The sequence below is a fragment of the Balaenoptera musculus genome, chromosome 1 (genome assembly GCF_009873245.2).
Source record: "Balaenoptera musculus isolate JJ_BM4_2016_0621 chromosome 1, mBalMus1.pri.v3, whole genome shotgun sequence".
Classification (NCBI taxonomy): domain Eukaryota; kingdom Metazoa; phylum Chordata; class Mammalia; order Artiodactyla; family Balaenopteridae; genus Balaenoptera; species Balaenoptera musculus.
This window is the reverse complement of record NC_045785.1, coordinates 30,238,283-30,255,521: the sequence shown is the minus strand read 5'-3', so window position 1 is coordinate 30,255,521 and position 17,239 is coordinate 30,238,283. Positions and strand designations below refer to the sequence as shown.

General features: G+C 58.0%; 1 protein-coding gene across 3 annotated transcripts; it reads right to left on the bottom strand.

Moving 5' to 3' along the window:
* Positions 1 to 4,375: 4,375 nt before the first annotated feature.
* ZC3H12A (zinc finger CCCH-type containing 12A) lies at positions 4,376 to 16,753 on the bottom strand. Of its 3 annotated transcripts, none has more exons than XM_036826765.1 (7): positions 16,619 to 16,753; positions 15,281 to 15,756; positions 10,807 to 10,946; positions 9,593 to 9,827; positions 8,982 to 9,088; positions 7,922 to 8,788; positions 4,376 to 5,877 (listed from the first exon to the last, which is right to left on the bottom strand). In XM_036826765.1, the coding sequence occupies exons 2-7, from the start codon at positions 15,673 to 15,675 to the stop codon at positions 5,804 to 5,806; spliced, it is 1,818 nt and encodes a 605-aa protein (XP_036682660.1). In that variant the 5' UTR covers positions 15,676 to 15,756; positions 16,619 to 16,753; the 3' UTR covers positions 4,376 to 5,803. The 3 variants fall into 3 exon arrangements, with proteins under 3 accessions (XP_036682660.1, XP_036682665.1, XP_036682669.1); XM_036826770.1 differs by lacking the exon at positions 16,619 to 16,753 and adding an exon at positions 16,324 to 16,513; XM_036826774.1 differs by lacking the exon at positions 4,376 to 5,877 and having other exon boundaries at positions 7,185 to 8,788.
* Between the last annotated feature and the right edge of the window lie 486 nt (positions 16,754 to 17,239).

The window sequence follows — 17,239 nt, the reverse complement described above, 5'->3', positions numbered from 1 at the left end:
TCCAGGAGATGAGGAAATAGCTCAAAGTGCTCTAAACACCATCAGACCCTAAAAGTTGAACACGGAGAACAGGAACAACCCACAAAGCAGGAGGTGAGAAGCTATTTGGGGCCTAGGGGAGGGACCGAGGGAAGTGTTGTGAATTTGGACAGGGCTAATGAGGGTTGAGAGCATGGCCTGTTGAAGCTGCCGTCCCCATCTTGGGGGCCTTCGGAGTGCTGTAGGAAATTGATCCATAATTAGGTTAAACGTTTACCCTATAATGGAGTTTATTCTCTTTGCTTAGAAGAAAATCTCTTGCTGTGAAAGAGGAGGAAGCAGGCATTAGCATTATTTCCGACTCCAAGATTGAGCCTTTGGGTGCTGGGGTAATGTAAGTACCCTGTAAGTATGTATTCTAAAGAGAGTATTCTTGACTTCTTGACCTGTGTGCTCAGTAAGGGAACTGAAACAAGTATTAAATGGCCTAAGCTTGAGAGCAGTAAGTATGCTGTTTTGAAACACTGTGTGACTTAGTTTTTGCTTTTATTCTGACTCCTCTGCCCCTTAGCCTTTCTCCAAATTACTGAGGCATCATTACACTTAAGAACTCACTTCGGAAGCCCGGCTGGGGACGCTGCACTGGGTTTGGGTGCGGCGTGGAGAGGGAGCAGGATGGCCCTCTGCACACATTTACTTCTCCCAGGCTGGGGTCGTACTGAGTCCCTGCGAGGGCGATATGCCTGGAAGATGCAGAGATACGAAGAAGAAAGGGCTGAGGTTCCCATTCCTGTGTTAATCCAAATTAACGTTATCAGGCCTGAATTTTATAAGTGGTAAGCTTCATGATTTGAAGCAATTTTCCCTTTGAAAAACCGCCTCTGTGGAGTAACAGTTTTCCTCGCTGAGATGGGCTGTGGCGGAGTTGATTCTCATCCCCGCTTCAAAGGGTGCTGGTCTCCAAGGGGAGGGGTTGGGGGCTGGGAAGAACACGGCAGGCCTTTGGTTTATAGTTACTTTCTGGCTCAGCCTTACTTAGTTCCTCACTTTGTGTTATATAATATGCAGAAATATTCATTCATTAGTACATGTAAGATAATTTGTAAATAAATATTAGGTTGAACCACAAGCAGTCAACCATTTTAATCTTCCAGAATGGCAGTTATCGTGGTTTAACAACATACACATGTTGGGGGTAGGTGTGCACCAACTTTTCACTGTTCGTGTACAAGAATAAACATTAGCTGGGAACTCCCTGGCGGTCTCGTGGTTAGGACTCCGCGCTTGCATTGCTGTGGGCCAGGGATTGATCCCTGGTTGGGGAACGAAGATGCCATAATCCGCGTGGTGCCAAAAAAAAAAAAAAAAGAATAAACATTAGAGACCCCTGGCCAATACAGCCCTCCTCAGATCCCCATCCCCACCCCCATAACTTATTTCTCTACCCAAGGGTGCTTTAAAATACCTAATTTGAATAAGTAGTACATGCAAATGGCATATATTCAAATGGTACTGAAGTGCGGTCAATGAAAAGTCAGTCCACCTGCCCCTCCGCTCCCAGTTGTCCTTCCCGGAGACAGTTTCCTGTGTATCCTTCCAGAAGAACCTTGCACATACGTGAGCAACATGCACACCTATGTGTGTCTATTACCGAAATGGGAGCATACTGTTTTCAGCTAGTAATGGAGCTTAGAAGATGTTCTGTAAATGCAGCGGCCTCGTTTCTGTTGGCTACCTAATACTCCATTACATTTGTTACCAAAATCTATCTAACCCAGTCCTCTACTGATAGTGTTAATGTTATTTCCCATCTTTTGCTGTTTCAGACAGTGTTGTGGTGCATTACACACATCCTTTTGCAAACACAGTGCTTAGTGGTGGGATGGCTGAGCCAAAGGGTTGAAATACGCAGAACTCACTGTGACTTTATCTTCCACATCACTTTAAAAATAGGAATACAGGGACTTCCCTGGTGGCACAGTGGTTAAGAATCTGCATGCCAATGCAGGAGACACAGGTTCAATCCCTGGTCTGGGAAGATCCCACATGCCGCGGAGCAACTGAGCCTGTGAGCCGCAACTACTGAAGCCTGCGCGACCTAGAGCCCGTGTTCCATAGCAGGAGAGGCCACCGCAGTGAGAAGCCTGCTCACCGCAAAGAAGAGGAGCCCCCGCTTGCCGCAACTAGAGAAAGCCCGCGCTCAGCAGTGAGGACCCAGTGCAGCCAAAAAAAAAAACAAAGAATACAAGTATTTCTTTCTCCTTTTCCTTTCCTCCCTATTCTTCCAGTTCCTGAGAATTTTTCTTGGGTAATTTGTTACCCAGAACAGTTGGAATTTTCTGGAACTCTAAACTTTGTAGGGCGGACTGTGACCTCTGGTGTTGCTTTCCAGGTGGAGCTGCAAAGACCACTGAGAATTCCCTGTTTTTGCCTTAGCACTTACTTTCCATATTTTTCTCTTTAGATTTGGGTTTTCGGATCCTGCCAAGCATCCCAGTTTCTAGGCCCTGTGCTCAGGCCTGGGCTGGCAGCCCTGTGGGCTAAGCAGGCCCCCTGCTCCCCAGGCAGTCCTTACCAGGAGGTGCCAGCAGGTGGCAGGCAGAGCACCACAGCGCCCCTGGCCTTTAGTGAGGCTCTTCTCTGGAGAGCAGCTAGAATCAGAGCCTTTGGACCCTTCCCAGTGACCTGCCTCCTAGCAACAAGCCTAACCTTGTGCGGTGAGTGGGTTGCCCACTCCATTTCTCCCACCTAGTTTTGCAGCCATTTCTTAAATGGGTGAGCAGTTTAAGATCACCAGCAGCGGCCTTGAGTCGGGCTTTGAGGCCACACCCCAGAATGACAGCCTGGGGCCTCCTCCCCCTCCAGGAACTAGCCGGAAGGATTTACATACCATGGCCTGGGAATGCTTCATTTTCCTTAATTGTAGGGCCCTACTTCCTGTCCCTTTCAGCCAAATCTCCCACACCCTTTCCATGAACTAGGAGGCCCCCAGAACAGGCTCTTACTCACCACCCTCTACCCACCCTGCTATATGGTCTAGGGGAAAAAAATGAGCCAGAGGTTTGAGGATCCCTGGGGCAAAAGTGCTAGGATCCCGGAACTGCCTTCTTTAGGGGCAGGAACCCCTGGAGACCAGCTGGGCCCAGGGCTTGGGCTGATGGCACTACCCCTCCCCCAACTCTAGATTTGTGTCCCCTTGAATCCCAGTTTCTCTGTGGCTCGCTCAGTCTGTTTCTCATAGAGACCTGCCCAGCACCTCCTTCAGGGCAGGGGGCTTGCCCTTCTGTGTAGTGGAGACAGTCTGGCTTTTCCAGGGGACCTGGGGGGAGGAGGGAGGGCACAGGGCGTGGGAAGAGGGAGGAAGTGGCAGCTGGATGGTGACTGGTGGCCTCTCCCAGCCACTCCCCCATACCACCCTGCAGGAGACCAGTGCTGTTTGGGGTGTTAGCAGCACTGGGGTGGAGGTTGCCCAGGAGCTGCTCTCCTGGAGCCCCAAAGCTCTCCTGCTCCTAGGTTAGGCCCTCAGATCTTTAGGGACTGTAGTGTTTCGTCAGGCTGGCGTGGTGCGATGGGGACAGAGGGGGCGGGGACCTCCAGGCAGGGAATTGCATCCAGTTCTCTGCCAGGGAGGCCAAGGTTTCCGTAGTCATCCTGCGCCCCAGTGTGGTTAACCTGAGTGCAGGACAGAACTTGCAAGAAGACCCAGGGTCAGGCCCCTGCTGGTGAGAGCCCCAGAGTGGGGTGTAGGGGCCTAGGGGGGTTGGGGGAAGGGCTGGCAGGAGGCCATCCTCTGTGAGCGCCCCAGGGTCATTTCCCAATGCAGGGATTTGCATACGCTCCCGTTTCCCCATTGGCTTCTTAGCCCCTGGAACCAGGAAAACAAAAGGAGGAAAGAGCCGGCAGGGCAGTGACTGGAGCTTGATCCCCTCCGGCACCTCAGTGGCTTGAGATCCTGTCTCAGGGTCACGTTCTGGCCCTGCCACTCTCTCCTTCACACTTTTTTTTCCCCCAAGTATTTCTATTTTCTTTTATTATTTTAAAAAATTTTTATTGTAGTATCGTTGATTTACAATGTTGTGTTAGTTTCAGGTGTACAGCAAAGTGACTCAGTTATACATGTACATATATCCGCTCTTTTTTAGATTCTTTTCCCCTATAGGTCATTACAGAGTACTGAGTAGAGTTCCCTGTGCTGTACAGCAGGTTCTTATTAGTTATCTGTTTTATATACAGTAGTGAGTACATGTCCATCCCGATCTCCCAGTTCATCCCCCCCCCCCAACACCCCTTCCCCCTTGGTAACCATAAGTTTGTTTTCTACAGCTGTGACTCTATTTCTGTTTTGTAAATAAGTTCATTTGTACCATTTTTTTAGATTCCACAGATAAGTAATATCACGTGATACTTGTCTTTCTCTCACACTTTCCAACCGTGTTGTGAGGTAGGCCAGGAAACCCAGGCCCTGAGAGGGCCACACAGCCAGTGAGGGGGACCCGAACCCAGGGCTGCTTCCTCCTGTGCTGCCACCAGCCACACTGAGGTGTCCTCTTGTCAAATCTAGGGAGAAGCAGGGACCATCATGTCCCTGTCACAGGTGGGGACGCTGAGGCCTCGTGAATAAAGACGCTTCAGCGGGTGGGGCAGGAGGTGGTGAGGATTAAAACCCAAGTCATGGGAAAGAAACACGCTGGGCATTGGGCCTGGCAGCCTCTGAGCAGCTCTGCCCGGAAGCCAGATTGAGAAAGAGGCCTGGAGGGGAGGCTCCGAACCCTGGACGGCCAGCCCAGCCAGGCCGAAGCTGCTGGGAAAAGCAAAGATGACAGGGCGCCGAACTGACTCAGTCCTCCACGAGCCCGGCCCCAGCTCGCACCTGCCGTGTGGGCTCTGCTGCCCTTGTCCGTGCCTGCCGGCGAGCCGGCAAGGCCAGGCGGTACCACAGCAAGCCCGGACCTGCTGCCCACTGCCACCTCTCCACTGCCCACCTGCCTGTGGAATCTGCCTCTTCCTTCCCTCCCCACAAAGCAGAAGCAGTGAATGACCAAGAGTTCAGCTCTGGTCCGGAACCAAGTGTGAACCTTCACGTTCATGGAGAGCAGGCTGGTGGGATGGGCAGAGGGGTGAAGGCACCCTACTTCTCCTTCCCTCCCGGGCCTCCCTTGGGGCCTCACGGCCTTCATGACCCTCCCCGCCCCGTGGTTGTGCAGAGAGGGGCCGCATGGGTGGGACCGCTGGCGCACCTGCCGTGAGCAGGGCGGTGGGGTGGTCAGGCCAGCCCTCCTGCTGGAGGGTCCCCATGCAGATGGAACTCCACGTGGCCGTGAGGGGCAGGGCTGAGGGCACCCCCTCCACCTCCATCCCCCTCAGGGGCCCGAGAGTCGCTGCGAACTAGTGTCTGGGTCCCTCCCTTCCTCAGGTTTGTGGGGCCAGGGGACCCCAAGCAGAGGCCCTGCCTGAGTCTGTCCTCCGTGGGACCTCGGGCAAGTCACTCAGCTTCATCAGCGGCTGATAATGAACTGGACAGTCCGGTATTTTAGCTTCCTGTCTATAAACACAAAGGCCCATAAATAGCCTTTAATCTGGAATACAGTTCTCGACTGGAAAAACTATTTTATAAATGAGGCAGCGACATTTCCTGGTGCAGGTAAAGCGTCCCGAGGCGGCTGGACAAGGCAGGCACAGAGCGCCTGGAAGAGCGCGACATGGGGGCTTGGAAGTAACGTTTGCGGCAGTCACTATCACATCGTGCGCGTGGATTCCCGCCTGAAGTGCAGGCTTCTACAGAGCGTTCTGGGCCAAGAGCAACTGGCGGGGGGCGGGGGGGACCCTAATGTGCAGGGAGATCACCGGGGTGGCCTTTCCTACAACATGCTGCACAGCCGTCCTGTGGGAAGGCAGTTTCTAGAAAAAAATAGATACAATAAAAGCTTCACAAATAAAAAGTACAAATGGGGTGAAATGTTCAAAGATATAATTCTTAAAACTATTTTTTCCATTGCTGATGGTGTTTGGGGATCATCTGACTGTCCAGCTTTTCACTTAAAATATTTAACATTTAAACCTCATTTTTATCTGAAAAAAAAAATTGTGTAGGACTTCCCTGGTGGCGCAGTGGTTAAGAATCCGCCTGCCAATGCAGGGGACACCAGTTTGAGCCCTGGTCCGGGAAGAATCCCACATGCCACGGAGCAACTAAGCCCATGCGCCACAGCTACTGAGCCTGTGCTCTAGAGCCCACGAGCCACAACTACTGAGCCCGCGTGCCACAACTACAGAAGCCCGGGTGCCTAGAGCCCCTGCTCCGCAACAAGAGAAGCCACCACAATGAGAAGCCCGCGCATGGCAACGAAGAGTAGCCCCCGCTCGCCACAGCTAGAGAAAGCCTGGGCACAGCAACGAAGACCCAACACTGCCAAAATAAATAAAATAAAATAAAAAATAAATTAAAAAAAAAAAATTGTGTATTCCTGCCTGGCCTTTTCCTTCCAGGGGCAGATAGGAAGGTTGAGATGGTGGGTGGAGGTGAACACAACATGGATGATCTCACGTCCTCCCGTAAGGCACAGCCCTGTAAGGTAGGTGCCATCATCATCCCCACTTCATAGATGCGGAAACTGAGACCCAGAGGGGTAGTCACTTGCCCCAGGTGACATTCGTGGTGGCAGAACCTGTTCTTGTGTTTGGGGCCAGGGACCCCTAACCTCCTGCTTGGAGGTTACCCTGGCAGGGCCTCTCCAGGCTGATTCCACCCCAGTGCCCCTGACTCCACTCCGGGCCTGAAGCCGGGCAAGATCTGGGAGGACGGGACAGAGCTGAGCCCTTAGGCCCACTCTACAAGCTCTCCTGGAACGCTCAGCTCTGGTCACGGGGCAGACGGAGGGGCCGGCCTGATCCATCCCCCTACTCTCCCGCAACAGCACCCCTTCCCCACGCTGCAGCCTCAGGACTCCAAGCTTCATGCTTCTGCTTCCTGACACTCTGCCCGTGTGTCCACGGCCGCCCCCTCTCAAGGCCTGACCCAAGGCCTCAGGAAGGACGCCTCTACCCCAAGGGACAGAGCACTCTCGGTAGAACTCAGAAAACCCTCCTTCCAGAGAAGGGTCAGGGAGCTGGTGTGGAGGCAGATCCGGGGTGCCCACTTGCTGACCTTCCATCACCAGGAGCCGGCCCCACCCGGAAGCAACAAAGACCATCACCTCTTAGAGGGGCTCACATTGTACTTTATTGATGTGTGAAGAGAGGCAAGGGCTTTCCAGTTAAAATATTTAACATTTACACCTGTACACACACATACACGCGTCCCCCCTTGGGGAAGGGCGAGATGGCTCTGAATACAGAGGAAGGGGGGAGGAGGAGAGGGTGGGGCAGAGTGCCCTTGACCCTGCAGGGGCGATGGGATAGGAGCACAGAGTGGGACGGAAGTGGGTTATTAAGAAGCATCTTGCTTACTAACATGAAGCCCCGTGCCCGCTAGAGCACGGACGAGGCCTCATTGGCTTAGAGGAGGGCCCACGGAGGGCGGGCACACGGTGCCCAACGAGCCGGCCAAGGCCGGCATCCCAGGGACGGGGCGGAGGTGGGGGGCCGTGCAGAGGGCCCCCAGCCCAGGCCTCTGCTCCCCGCTGCCTCCCTCCCCGCCCTCTGAGAGAAGGAGGGTTTGGGCCTCAGCCACGGACTGACAGCCGTTACTGGCAGCGTCTCCTTAAACTACAGATACAATGTGCATCAACAGGGTGATCGCTCCTGACCCCTTGGGCAGACGCCTAGAGGTGCCAGAACCAATCCTACAGTATCTTTGGTTTGTGGGTTCTCTTCCCTACTTGAATCCTCCCTCTGTCCAGCCTCTAGGCTGGGGCCGGGGCTGGCCTGCTCGAAGGCCCAAAGCCCAGCCTGGCAGCCCTCAGAGGCCGGAGGTGCTGCCCGGGCGGCTGGCCAGCTTACTCACTGAGGTGCTGGGACTTGTAGGAGAGGATCTCGGCGGCTAGCTGCTGGGGGTCCAGGAGCTGCGGGAAGCGCCCCATCACGGCCTCCACCAGGTGCGGGGGGAAGACGCCACACAGCTTGGTGTACACGCTGGCTCGCTCCTTGGCCAGGCTGCCTGCCCCGCCCCAGGGGCCCCTGTCAGCCCCTGGGCCCGGCACCCGGGGCTCCTGCGGGACTGGGGTGGGTGGGGGCAGCTGGTATGGCTCAGACCAGTACTCTCGAGGTGGAAAGGCAGCCGGCGGGGGTGCGTAGTCAGCAGGGACGCTGAAGTGGCCAGCACCCATGGTCCGGCTGAAGGCAGAGAAGGCCGGAGTGGCGGGGAGCTCGGCCCCATAGGGGCGGTAGCCGGCGTAAGGGCCCCGAGGTGGGCCCGGCTCAGCAGGGCCGCCTCCTCGAACCCCCCAGAGTTCTGACATCTGGCTCTCCAGGGAGCCAATGCCTGAGTCCAGGCAATCCTGGGAGGTATACGGGAGAGAGTCCAGGGTCTGCGGGAACCAGTCTGAGGGCCCAAAGCTGCTGCCACTGCCCCCACTAGGTGGGAGGCTCCTGCCTGCCGGGGTGAAGGTCTGTGTCAGGCCTTCCCCGTGGGTTCCCGGGGATGACTGGGCCCCCAACTTCTTCCCATCCGGGCTGCACTGCTCATGCTCTGTTGGCAGAGAGCCGGGCTGAGAGGAAGGTGAAGGCCGCCGGCCACTTTTCTCCTTGCTTGGCGGCCTGGGGGGCGAGAGGAGGGCGTTGGCACGGAGCTCGTCAGCCACGGAGCGCTGGGGCCGGCTTGGCCGCTCGGGGTGGAAGAATCGGCACTTTATCCCATAGGTGCATTTCCTCCCTGGGAGAGAATTAAGGAGGGCTCTCAGCCGGGGGGCTCTAGAACCAGGGGGTGGGAGACGGAAGGGGGTAGCACAGGAAACATGGGGTTGGGGGTCCCCGAGAGAAAGAACATGGGGCGCAGGCCGACTTAGGCAAGAGAGGAAGGGGATGGCGTGAGGAGGGCCCTGGAGGGTGGAGCTGGGGGGTCTTACCATAGGGACACGGTTGCTTCCTGTGCTCGGCCATGAGTGGCTTCTTACGCAGGAAGTTGTCCAGGCTCGGCCCGTGACGGCCCAAGGGGTCATCAGGGGGCATGAACCTGCGGAGGAGGTGTGAGACATGAAGGGGGACTTCCCAGGGCCGAGGAGAGGGCAGGACAGTAAGCCTCGCTAGCACGGAGAGGAAGGCAGCTCCTAAAACTGGTGTCTGCCCAGCACGACATCCCTGGGCTCTAGGGGGTACTGTCCCAAGGGAGTGGAGGAGGTCCCAGTCCAGAAGGCCGCAGCCATGGGCGCCTTTAGGGCGACTCTCCTACTGGGAGCTCGCTGAGGCCGAACATCTGAATCTAAAGCTGCATCCACTGGCCTCTGGTCAGAGCTTCGGTGCTGGGAAGTGGAGGTGCTCTCTTGGAAGCACTGACCACATCCTGTCCCACATGCTCCTGCTCCTTCTCCATCCCCCAAATTAGAAAGCCCCAGTCTGGTCCCAGCCTGACCCGTCCCACATGAGGCCTGCTGCCTGGGCCCAAGGCCACCGCCCCGCAGCAGAGCTGCCCCAGCTCCGTCCTTCCCACAGGCACCTCCCTGCGGTGGCCGGAACGTACTTGTCGTTGACGAAGGAGTACATGAGCAGCCGCTCCTCGATGAAGCGCTTCCACTCCTGCCGCTCGCCCTGGAGGTCCCGGTAAGTGTCATTAGAGACCACGATGCCGTCGGACTCGAAGGCCAGCTTCACGATGAAGCGGTCGTCATAGCAGACCACGCGCTTGCCGCCCACGCGCCTCGACGGCGTGAACACCAGGATCTTCTTCTTCTCCAGGTCCCGCAGGATATGCTGGTCTGGGAGGCAGCAGGGGCGCAGGTCAGGGCCCAGCCTGGACCCAGAGCCAGCTCGCAGGGCTCCCTGACCCCCCGGTTGCCAGACACAGGGCTCTCAAGGTTCCCCCAGGGTCGCGGGAACAGGAAGAGGCTCTGCAGAGGCCACTGCTGCGGCCCAGCCCCTCGCTGGGCCTGGCGCCTAGTTTGCTGCCCAAAGACCAAGAACCCCAGGGAACAGTCTAGCAGGTCCTGCTCAGGGAAGGCTCCTCAGTAGAGCTGGGCTGCCTCCTTCCCCCTCCTGGACACTAGGCGTGGTCGCGCCCAGCCTGTTCTCAAGGAATCTAGGAATGAGCCGCGGCTTGAGCTGGGGCCAGAGGAGTGTCTCAACCAGGACAGAAGGACCCACACAGAAGGGGCTGCTTTTCTTGGAGCGGGCGGCCCCAGCCAGCCTGCCCCCAGATCTCAAGAATTCCAGGGAAATAAACTCAGGTTCTCCTCCCAAAGGTTGGGGGCTCATGTAAGAGCAACGGTAGCAGCTGGCACTTGCTATGTATGTACCAGGTGTTCTTCTGAGCACTTAACGTGTATTAACCCATGTGATCCTCACAACCAACCCTGCGAGTTTATCAAATCCTCCTCACCCCATCCCGCGTCTCAGATCAGGGGCAAGTGGCTCAGAGCCAGAAGGGACTGAGCCAGGATTCTAGAGCCCAGGGGCTTAGCCGCCACACCACGCTGCCCCTGTGCCGTTGGGGACAGGGCAAGAGCATGCCACCATTAGGTGAGGGAGGTGCCCAGGACCCGGAGGCAGAGGTTGCCCAAGGTGATCTCTAAGGACCGCTGTTCAGAGCAGGGATGCTGAGGACAGCAAAAGCCAGGAAAAGAATGCTGGTCCCTGCTTGGGGCCTAGAAGCTGTTGCTCACACCCAAAGGCTCTCTACTGAGGAGGATCGGGGCTCCTGGGGCAGGGAGACCATGTCCCTTCAGAGGTGCCACTCACCTGTGATGGGCACATCGGGCCGAGGCTGCTCTTTCCTCCAAGATGGTACAAACACTGTGATGTCTGTGTGGCCCCGCTCCAGAAACCAGTTCACTGCCAGGAGGATACCCCGGCAAGAGAAGACCTCCTTGTTCCCGTGGCTGGGGAGGAGAGGAGGACGGGGTCGGCCTGCTGCTTCCAGGCCCGCACAGGAGGGAGATGGGTGGCACTCCAGCCCCTGCCCGGGCCGGTGGAGCCGCTGGGCTCAGCCCCCCGCCTTCTGGCCGGGGGCCCAGGGCCTGTATTCCCTGCTGGTTCCCACACTGCCCGGGATGGCCAGACCCGCGGCTTTCCCTGAGGTTCCGTCTCCTGACAGTGAGGAGACGCCCAGGAACCTGGCAGCACCCACTCCCCACATGGGGAAGGGTCAGGCCGCTTACAGCACACCTGGGGGTGGGGGACAGGCACTGGGACCATGGCGACACAGATGTACACAGGCTGACTGAGTCACCACCCCTCCCTCGCCGGCTCAGCAGGGCTGAGGGTGGGTGCTGGGAAGGAGAAACCAGATTGCTCCGGATTAAAGTTGGATTACAGTTCAATCCTGCTCAAACCGCAGGGGCTGGGACTGAGGACGGCGAGGGACACAGGGCAGGAGGCAGCTGTGAGGTCTTTCGTTCTGAAAGTGAAAGGAACTGCTTTTCCTCCGACTGCCAATTCCCCAAAACGCCTGGACTCCCTGTTCTCTTCTTGCCCTTTTGGAGAAGGCATGACCCGAGGCAAAAAGATGGTCTGGAAGACTCTGGGGACTCTGCCAGCAGGAGAGCTGGGAAATGGGACATCCCCCTGCCGTGGACCAGACCTCACCCCATCCAAATGTGGCTGGGTCAAGAAGCAAGCCCTGAGGTTGCTCTGGCTCAGCTTCTCTGTCTGAAAAATGGGCCGGGTGGTCTGCAGCCTCCTTAAGAAGGGCCCATGTCAGTGGGACAACGTTCCTGTTTTCTTGAGGCCAAAGACAGTCCAACGAAGTGGAGGTTCCAGTTGGCTTCCAGGGAATGGAAGGGGGCTCCCAGGTGATACTGGGTATCATGGCAGGGCTCCAGGACCAGGCTAGGGGGCTGGAAGGGGTCAGCTGGGGCTCTCACCCCGACAGTCCCTGCCCCTCAGCGTACAACTCAGACTCTCATATTTGGCACATAAAACAGAATAAGCGTTACGCAAAAGAGGCAACTCCATGGCCGACCACATCCTGTGGCTGGCTTGGGGGCGGTAATAGCTGGAGCCCCAAGAGAAGTAGAAAGGGAGGTAGGGCAGCTGGCGGGCACGGAGGCTGTCTGGGAGTGAGGTGGGGGGCTCCCAGGGCTGAAGGTCTCCGTAAACTGTAGGTGAGGCAAAGTCCAGCCCGAAGGCAGGGCTCATCCCCACCGGGTGGGGCCTCCCTGCCATCCGCCGGCCTGCTTATAATAAAAGTTAACATTTACTGAGAGCTGTGAGGCAGGCCCTGATTTCCATGCTCAATACTGAATCACCAGCAAGTCTCTGAGGAGGGTACTATCATTAAAGGGCCCTGGCCCCCCCACCCCCAGTTTTTTTTTTGCTGTGCTGCATGTCATGTGTGATCTTAGTTCACCGACCAGGGATTGAACCTGAGCCCCCTGCACTGGAAGTGCGCAGTCTTAACCACTGGACCACCAGGGAAGTCCCACTTGCCCTTTTATTCAGGTGTGGAAACTGGTCCACAGAGGGCAACCAGTTGCCAGCATCACACAGTAGCAGTGGTCCAACCGAAACGCAGACCCAGAGGCTGTGCTCATAGCCACCACGGGTACTGATGCTAAGACAGTACAAAGACAAGTGCCAACCCTGACAGCAGGCCCGGAGCGGGGATGGGCGGGTACCAAGCACCTGTTGGAGGCCAGGTACATCTCACACCTCCTTGCTTCATCCTTACAAGGCTCTGAGACTCATCGAAGGTTCCCTGGCTACTGGTAAGAGGCAGAACTTGAACCCACATCTGGGGGTACTGGATTGCCTTCCTGCCCCTAACAGAAGAGCTGAGGTTTATTTAGAAAAGAAAAAAAAGCTCCCAAACTTGAGTTTGAACAAACTGTTCAGAGGGTGGGGCAGGCTGGGAACAGGGAAAACCATGCATCTGGCAAAATTCTCTCCTCTGTCAGGACCAGGTGAGGTGTCACTGCCTCTGAGAAGCCTTCCCTGACCTGGCAGGATGGGTCAGGTCCCAGGTCTGCCTTCGCAATGCCCAGTGCTTCCCCCTGCCCTAGGCCTTCTGTCTCCCCAGAAATGTGGGGATGGGATCATCTCTGCCTTGGATCCCTGTCTCAGGTACGCAGTTTGCACATGCATTTACCTGCCTCCTTCTATACACACGTGTGTACCTGCATATGCCCCATCCCAGGCCAGCACCTGCAAGCCCTGGGACTTCATAGGACACCGGGGCTTCCAGGACAGTGTACTGCTTCTGGGCATCAGAAACCCTGGCTGGGGACAAGTCTGCTCTCAGCCGCCCTAGCCCCCAGAATATCCCTTAAGCAGGTAGTCAGAGCCTTAGTCTTGGGAGAAGTAGAACACATGTTCCAGTCTCTCGAGTCAAGCCCAGATCCTGCCCTCCCAAGCCAGGAGTGTCTCTCTACAGCTAACTTTAGTCCCCCTCCGCTGCTGTGGAGGAAGCTGTGCTGGCACAGGAAAACCAGACATCCTCCCATCCCACACCACCGTCCTGTCGGCCCAGAAGGTCAGGGCCTCTCAGCCTGTCTAACGAGACACTGGTTAAGATGTGCGATTCTGTAGGAGACTCCAGCTCAGCGGCTCCCGCCCTAGGGCAGAGGGCAGGGCCAAAAGGCAGGCTACCCAGGTGAAAAGATCTGCCTGGGCTGGGCCCAGCTAGTGGAGAAAAATTCCCTTAGAAGGAAACAGAGGTGAATTTCCCCACGATTTGCATATGGCAGGGGCTGGCCCGCCTGCCCTGGGCGGGAGGGGGCAGAAGGGCAGGAACCCTGCAGCAGCTGAGACAGGAAGTTTGAGGCTGGAATTCCCCTCCTGCTACTGCCCCAGCTCAGAAAACCCCTGCGGCTCGGCCTCTGGCCACCCACTGCACCACCTGCCCCTCCTCCCGCCCAGGCCCCTCCTCCTTCTGCCGGGACACAAACACACACAGCACATGGCTGCCCCCGGGGCTCAGCGCTCCGGCCCACGCCCCTAGAGGAGGGAGTCGCTGACTGATCCCAGCCAAACACTGCTGGAGACTGAGAGGGATCCCCTAACTCTCAAAGCACATGTTGTGACCAGCAGCCGCTGGCCCGTGGATGCCAGCTTTCCTCAGTCTCCACCTAGGCTCAGTCCGTTTCAGAGATGGAAAGACTGACCCAGAAGTGGCTGGAAGAGGGCCACCTGCGCACCTGCTGAGCTGGGCCAGGACCAGCCAGACAGCTGAGCTGGGCCAGGTGGGCCAGGTGTGGGAGGGGCAGAGGGGCAAAGGCATAGAGAGGCCTCAGGGAAGCCAAGGAAGGAGCCCTTCCCACTCCACACCTGTATCTGGGATCTCCCCCTCCACACCCACAGGAACTTTTCCTTGTGAACCATCCACCCAACCCTGACTCACCAGCCTGCCTTGAAAGGACTGGGAGAAAGCAGGGCCAGAGGGCAGGGCCTGGATGGAAGGGAAGTCTGGGCTCCCTGGGGTCGGCGGCAGCCCTCCCACCGCCCCCCGCCCCCCCCCCAGGCTGAGCCTGCCTAGGGGAGAGGTGGGATGGTTACAGGGGCTGAGTCCTGGCTCTGCCCCCCGGGGAGCCCTCAGAGCCCAGTCCAGCACAGGTGGCTCCAGCAGAAGTGACCCAAGTCACTGCTCCCCTGGAGCCAAAGCATCAAGCTACCCACCCACACCCCTGATGTAGAGCCAGATCCTCGAGGTTACTCTTGGTCACAGCTACAAAGACCCAGTAGCGGGGTCCGCTTCCATGGGAGTCCAGGTCTGGGACAAGGCCTCAGCAGTCCCATACTCTGAATAACAGTAACAATAACAACAACTACTACTGATTAATGAGCCCTTACTTCTCTCCAGGTTCTGTGCATTCACTCCTCACAACCACCACCTGAGGGGTGGGTTAGTCCCATCTCATGGAGGAGGAAAGAAGGCTCCTATGTAGTAAGCTGGAGCCCACGGTCTGATCCCTCCTGAAGAGCATAAGGTAGCTCTGGAGACAGAAGGACCTGAGTTCGAATCTTTGCTCCGGCACTTACCAGTCGTGTGACCCTGAGCAACACTCTGAGCTCCCTCAAACATCCCTAAAACCCACTTCCAAGAAGCCATGAGGATTAAGGGAGCCTCCTGGCACACAGTAGGGCATCCATAAAGGGCTTCCTCTAGACCAGTCTGGAGAAGCGGTCAAACTCCTTCCTGAAATCCTCTCTACCACAGGTGCTGAGACACACGGCCACTATTCCCGGCCACAGTCTTGGCCACAGAAGTGACATGTACCTCATAGCCACGTTGCTCCCATCGATGACCACAGGCCTCAGGTCACTGCCCTCCTTGTCCTCCTCGGGGGGAGAGGGCTCCAGGATGGGGGCCTTGGGGTTGCCCCCACCCCGGGGGACCAGAGGCAGCTGAGGGCAGGGGTCCGGCGATGCCTGGCGCTCCCGCTCGGCCGCTGACCCATGTTTCACCAGCTCGCCCAGCACAGTGTTGGTGTCTGCCTGGACCCCCAGCTTCTGCAGGACACTGTGGATCTCAGCAGATGAGTAGCCCAGCTTCCGGAAGAAGTCAACCTTCATCTGCAGCTCTGCAGTCCTTGCCTCCTCAGCCGTGGACTCCTGGGCCGGCCTGGGGGTCCCTTGGCAGCTGTGGCCGTCTTCAAGCTCCCACAGACTCATGGTGGGGTGGCTTCCTGGGTGGGCCTCTCTCTCCACCGGCCACTCACAGCTCGGACTGGTGGAAGGCACTTGTCACAGCTCCTGTATGACAACCACGAGGGTTAGGGATGGGGAATGGCTCTCTCTCTCTCACCCCTCTCTGACCCCGCCCCATCCAACAGGATGAGAACACGCGGATTGGTGGCAGTATGCAAAATGTAAAGCCATCTTCCGCGTTACCTCTGTTATCCTCTCAAAAGCCCTCTCAGCTAGGGAGCATCATTCCCTTAATACAAAGGAGGAAACTGAGCCACAGACGTTAAGAACTTGCTCTAGGTCATCCAGCTGTTAGCTGATGGCGCAAGGATTTGAACTTAGGCAGTCTGACGACTCCTCCCACCCCACCCCCCAGCCCCCCGTCAACCCAGGGGACCCAGAGGTCTTGGGAGGCCTCCGAGGACCTCGCCGCGCCCCGACAGCTGCGGGGCGGGGCTCTCAGATGGAAACCCACTGGGTTGGAACTGAGCTGGGGGGGGAGGGGGGGCTTCCCCGTTGAAGCCATCGCCTCCTCTCGCCCGCCTGCTCAGTGCTCGGAGCCCAGGCCAGGAGGCGAGGGGCCCGCGGCCGGACTCCCGGACCGGGGGAGGGGAAGTTTCCGGGGCGACCCACCAGAGAGAAAAGTTGCTGGGAAACTCTGGTTGGCCTCCGGGCTCGGTGACGCTGAGGGTGTCCCGGCCCAGAGCCTCGCGAGCGCTCTATTCCCCCTCCGGACCTCGGTCTCCCTACCCCCAGGATCCTCCGACTTGGACTAAGTTGGGAGGATCCTGGGGGTAGGGGAGGCCGGAGCTGACCGGCCCCACGTCCCTCCCGCTCAGGTCAGTCCCAGCCAAAGCCCTTCCCATCCGCTCCTCCGCCCGCCCCCTAAGCCCGCACCCGCGCCCCCTCCCCGTCGCGCGCGCCTCACCTTTCAGTGCGCCTGCCGCGGCCGGCGGCATCTCCATGGGGCCGAGTCCCGGGGGCCAGGCCGGCGGCGCTTTTATATGGGGCGGGTGGGCGAGGAGGTGGCGCTCGGGACCATGACGCGGAAGCCGGGCGGGGGGGGCGAGAGCCGGCCCGAGCGGCAGGGGGCGGAGCGGCCATCGCCCCTTCCTGCTCCGCCCCGCGCCCCGCCCCCGCCCCGCCCCATCCCTCCCCACCTCGCCCCGGCCTCAGGCCCCGCCCCCGCAGCCCGAGAGCGCCAGGCCTGGCCAGGAATCCGGGCAGGGGCGCGGGCAGCTGTCCTTTCCGTGAACCTCTAGCCTCCCGCGGCGAGGAGATCTGCAGGGCAGGAGTGCATGGCCCGCAGGCGTAAGGTAAGCCCAGGCTGAACCAGGTACGCGCACCGAGTTAGGCACGGGCAGACCTAGTGTACGGCGATACAGGCACAGGTACAGCCGCGTACTTTCAGACCTAACTAAGTACGCCGAAGGTACAGTACGGGACACAGGCGTTGGTCCACACACACGGCTGGAGGCAGAGCCATAGTTATCAAGACAGGTACACCCAGGCAGGCACTATTCGCATTGAGACAGGAACACTCAACAGG

Coding starts and splice junctions, on each gene's coding strand:
- ZC3H12A (XM_036826765.1), bottom strand. CDS start 15,675: ATGAGTCTGTGGGAGCTTGAAGACGGCCACAGCTGCCAAGGGACCCCC. Junction 9,828..10,806: donor GCCCGATGTGCCCATCACAG/GTGAGTGGCACC, acceptor GCTGCCTCCCAG/ACCAGCATATCCTGCGGGAC. Junction 9,089..9,592: donor TACTCCTTCGTCAACGACAA/GTACGTTCCGGC, acceptor CCTCCTCCGCAG/GTTCATGCCCCCTGATGACC.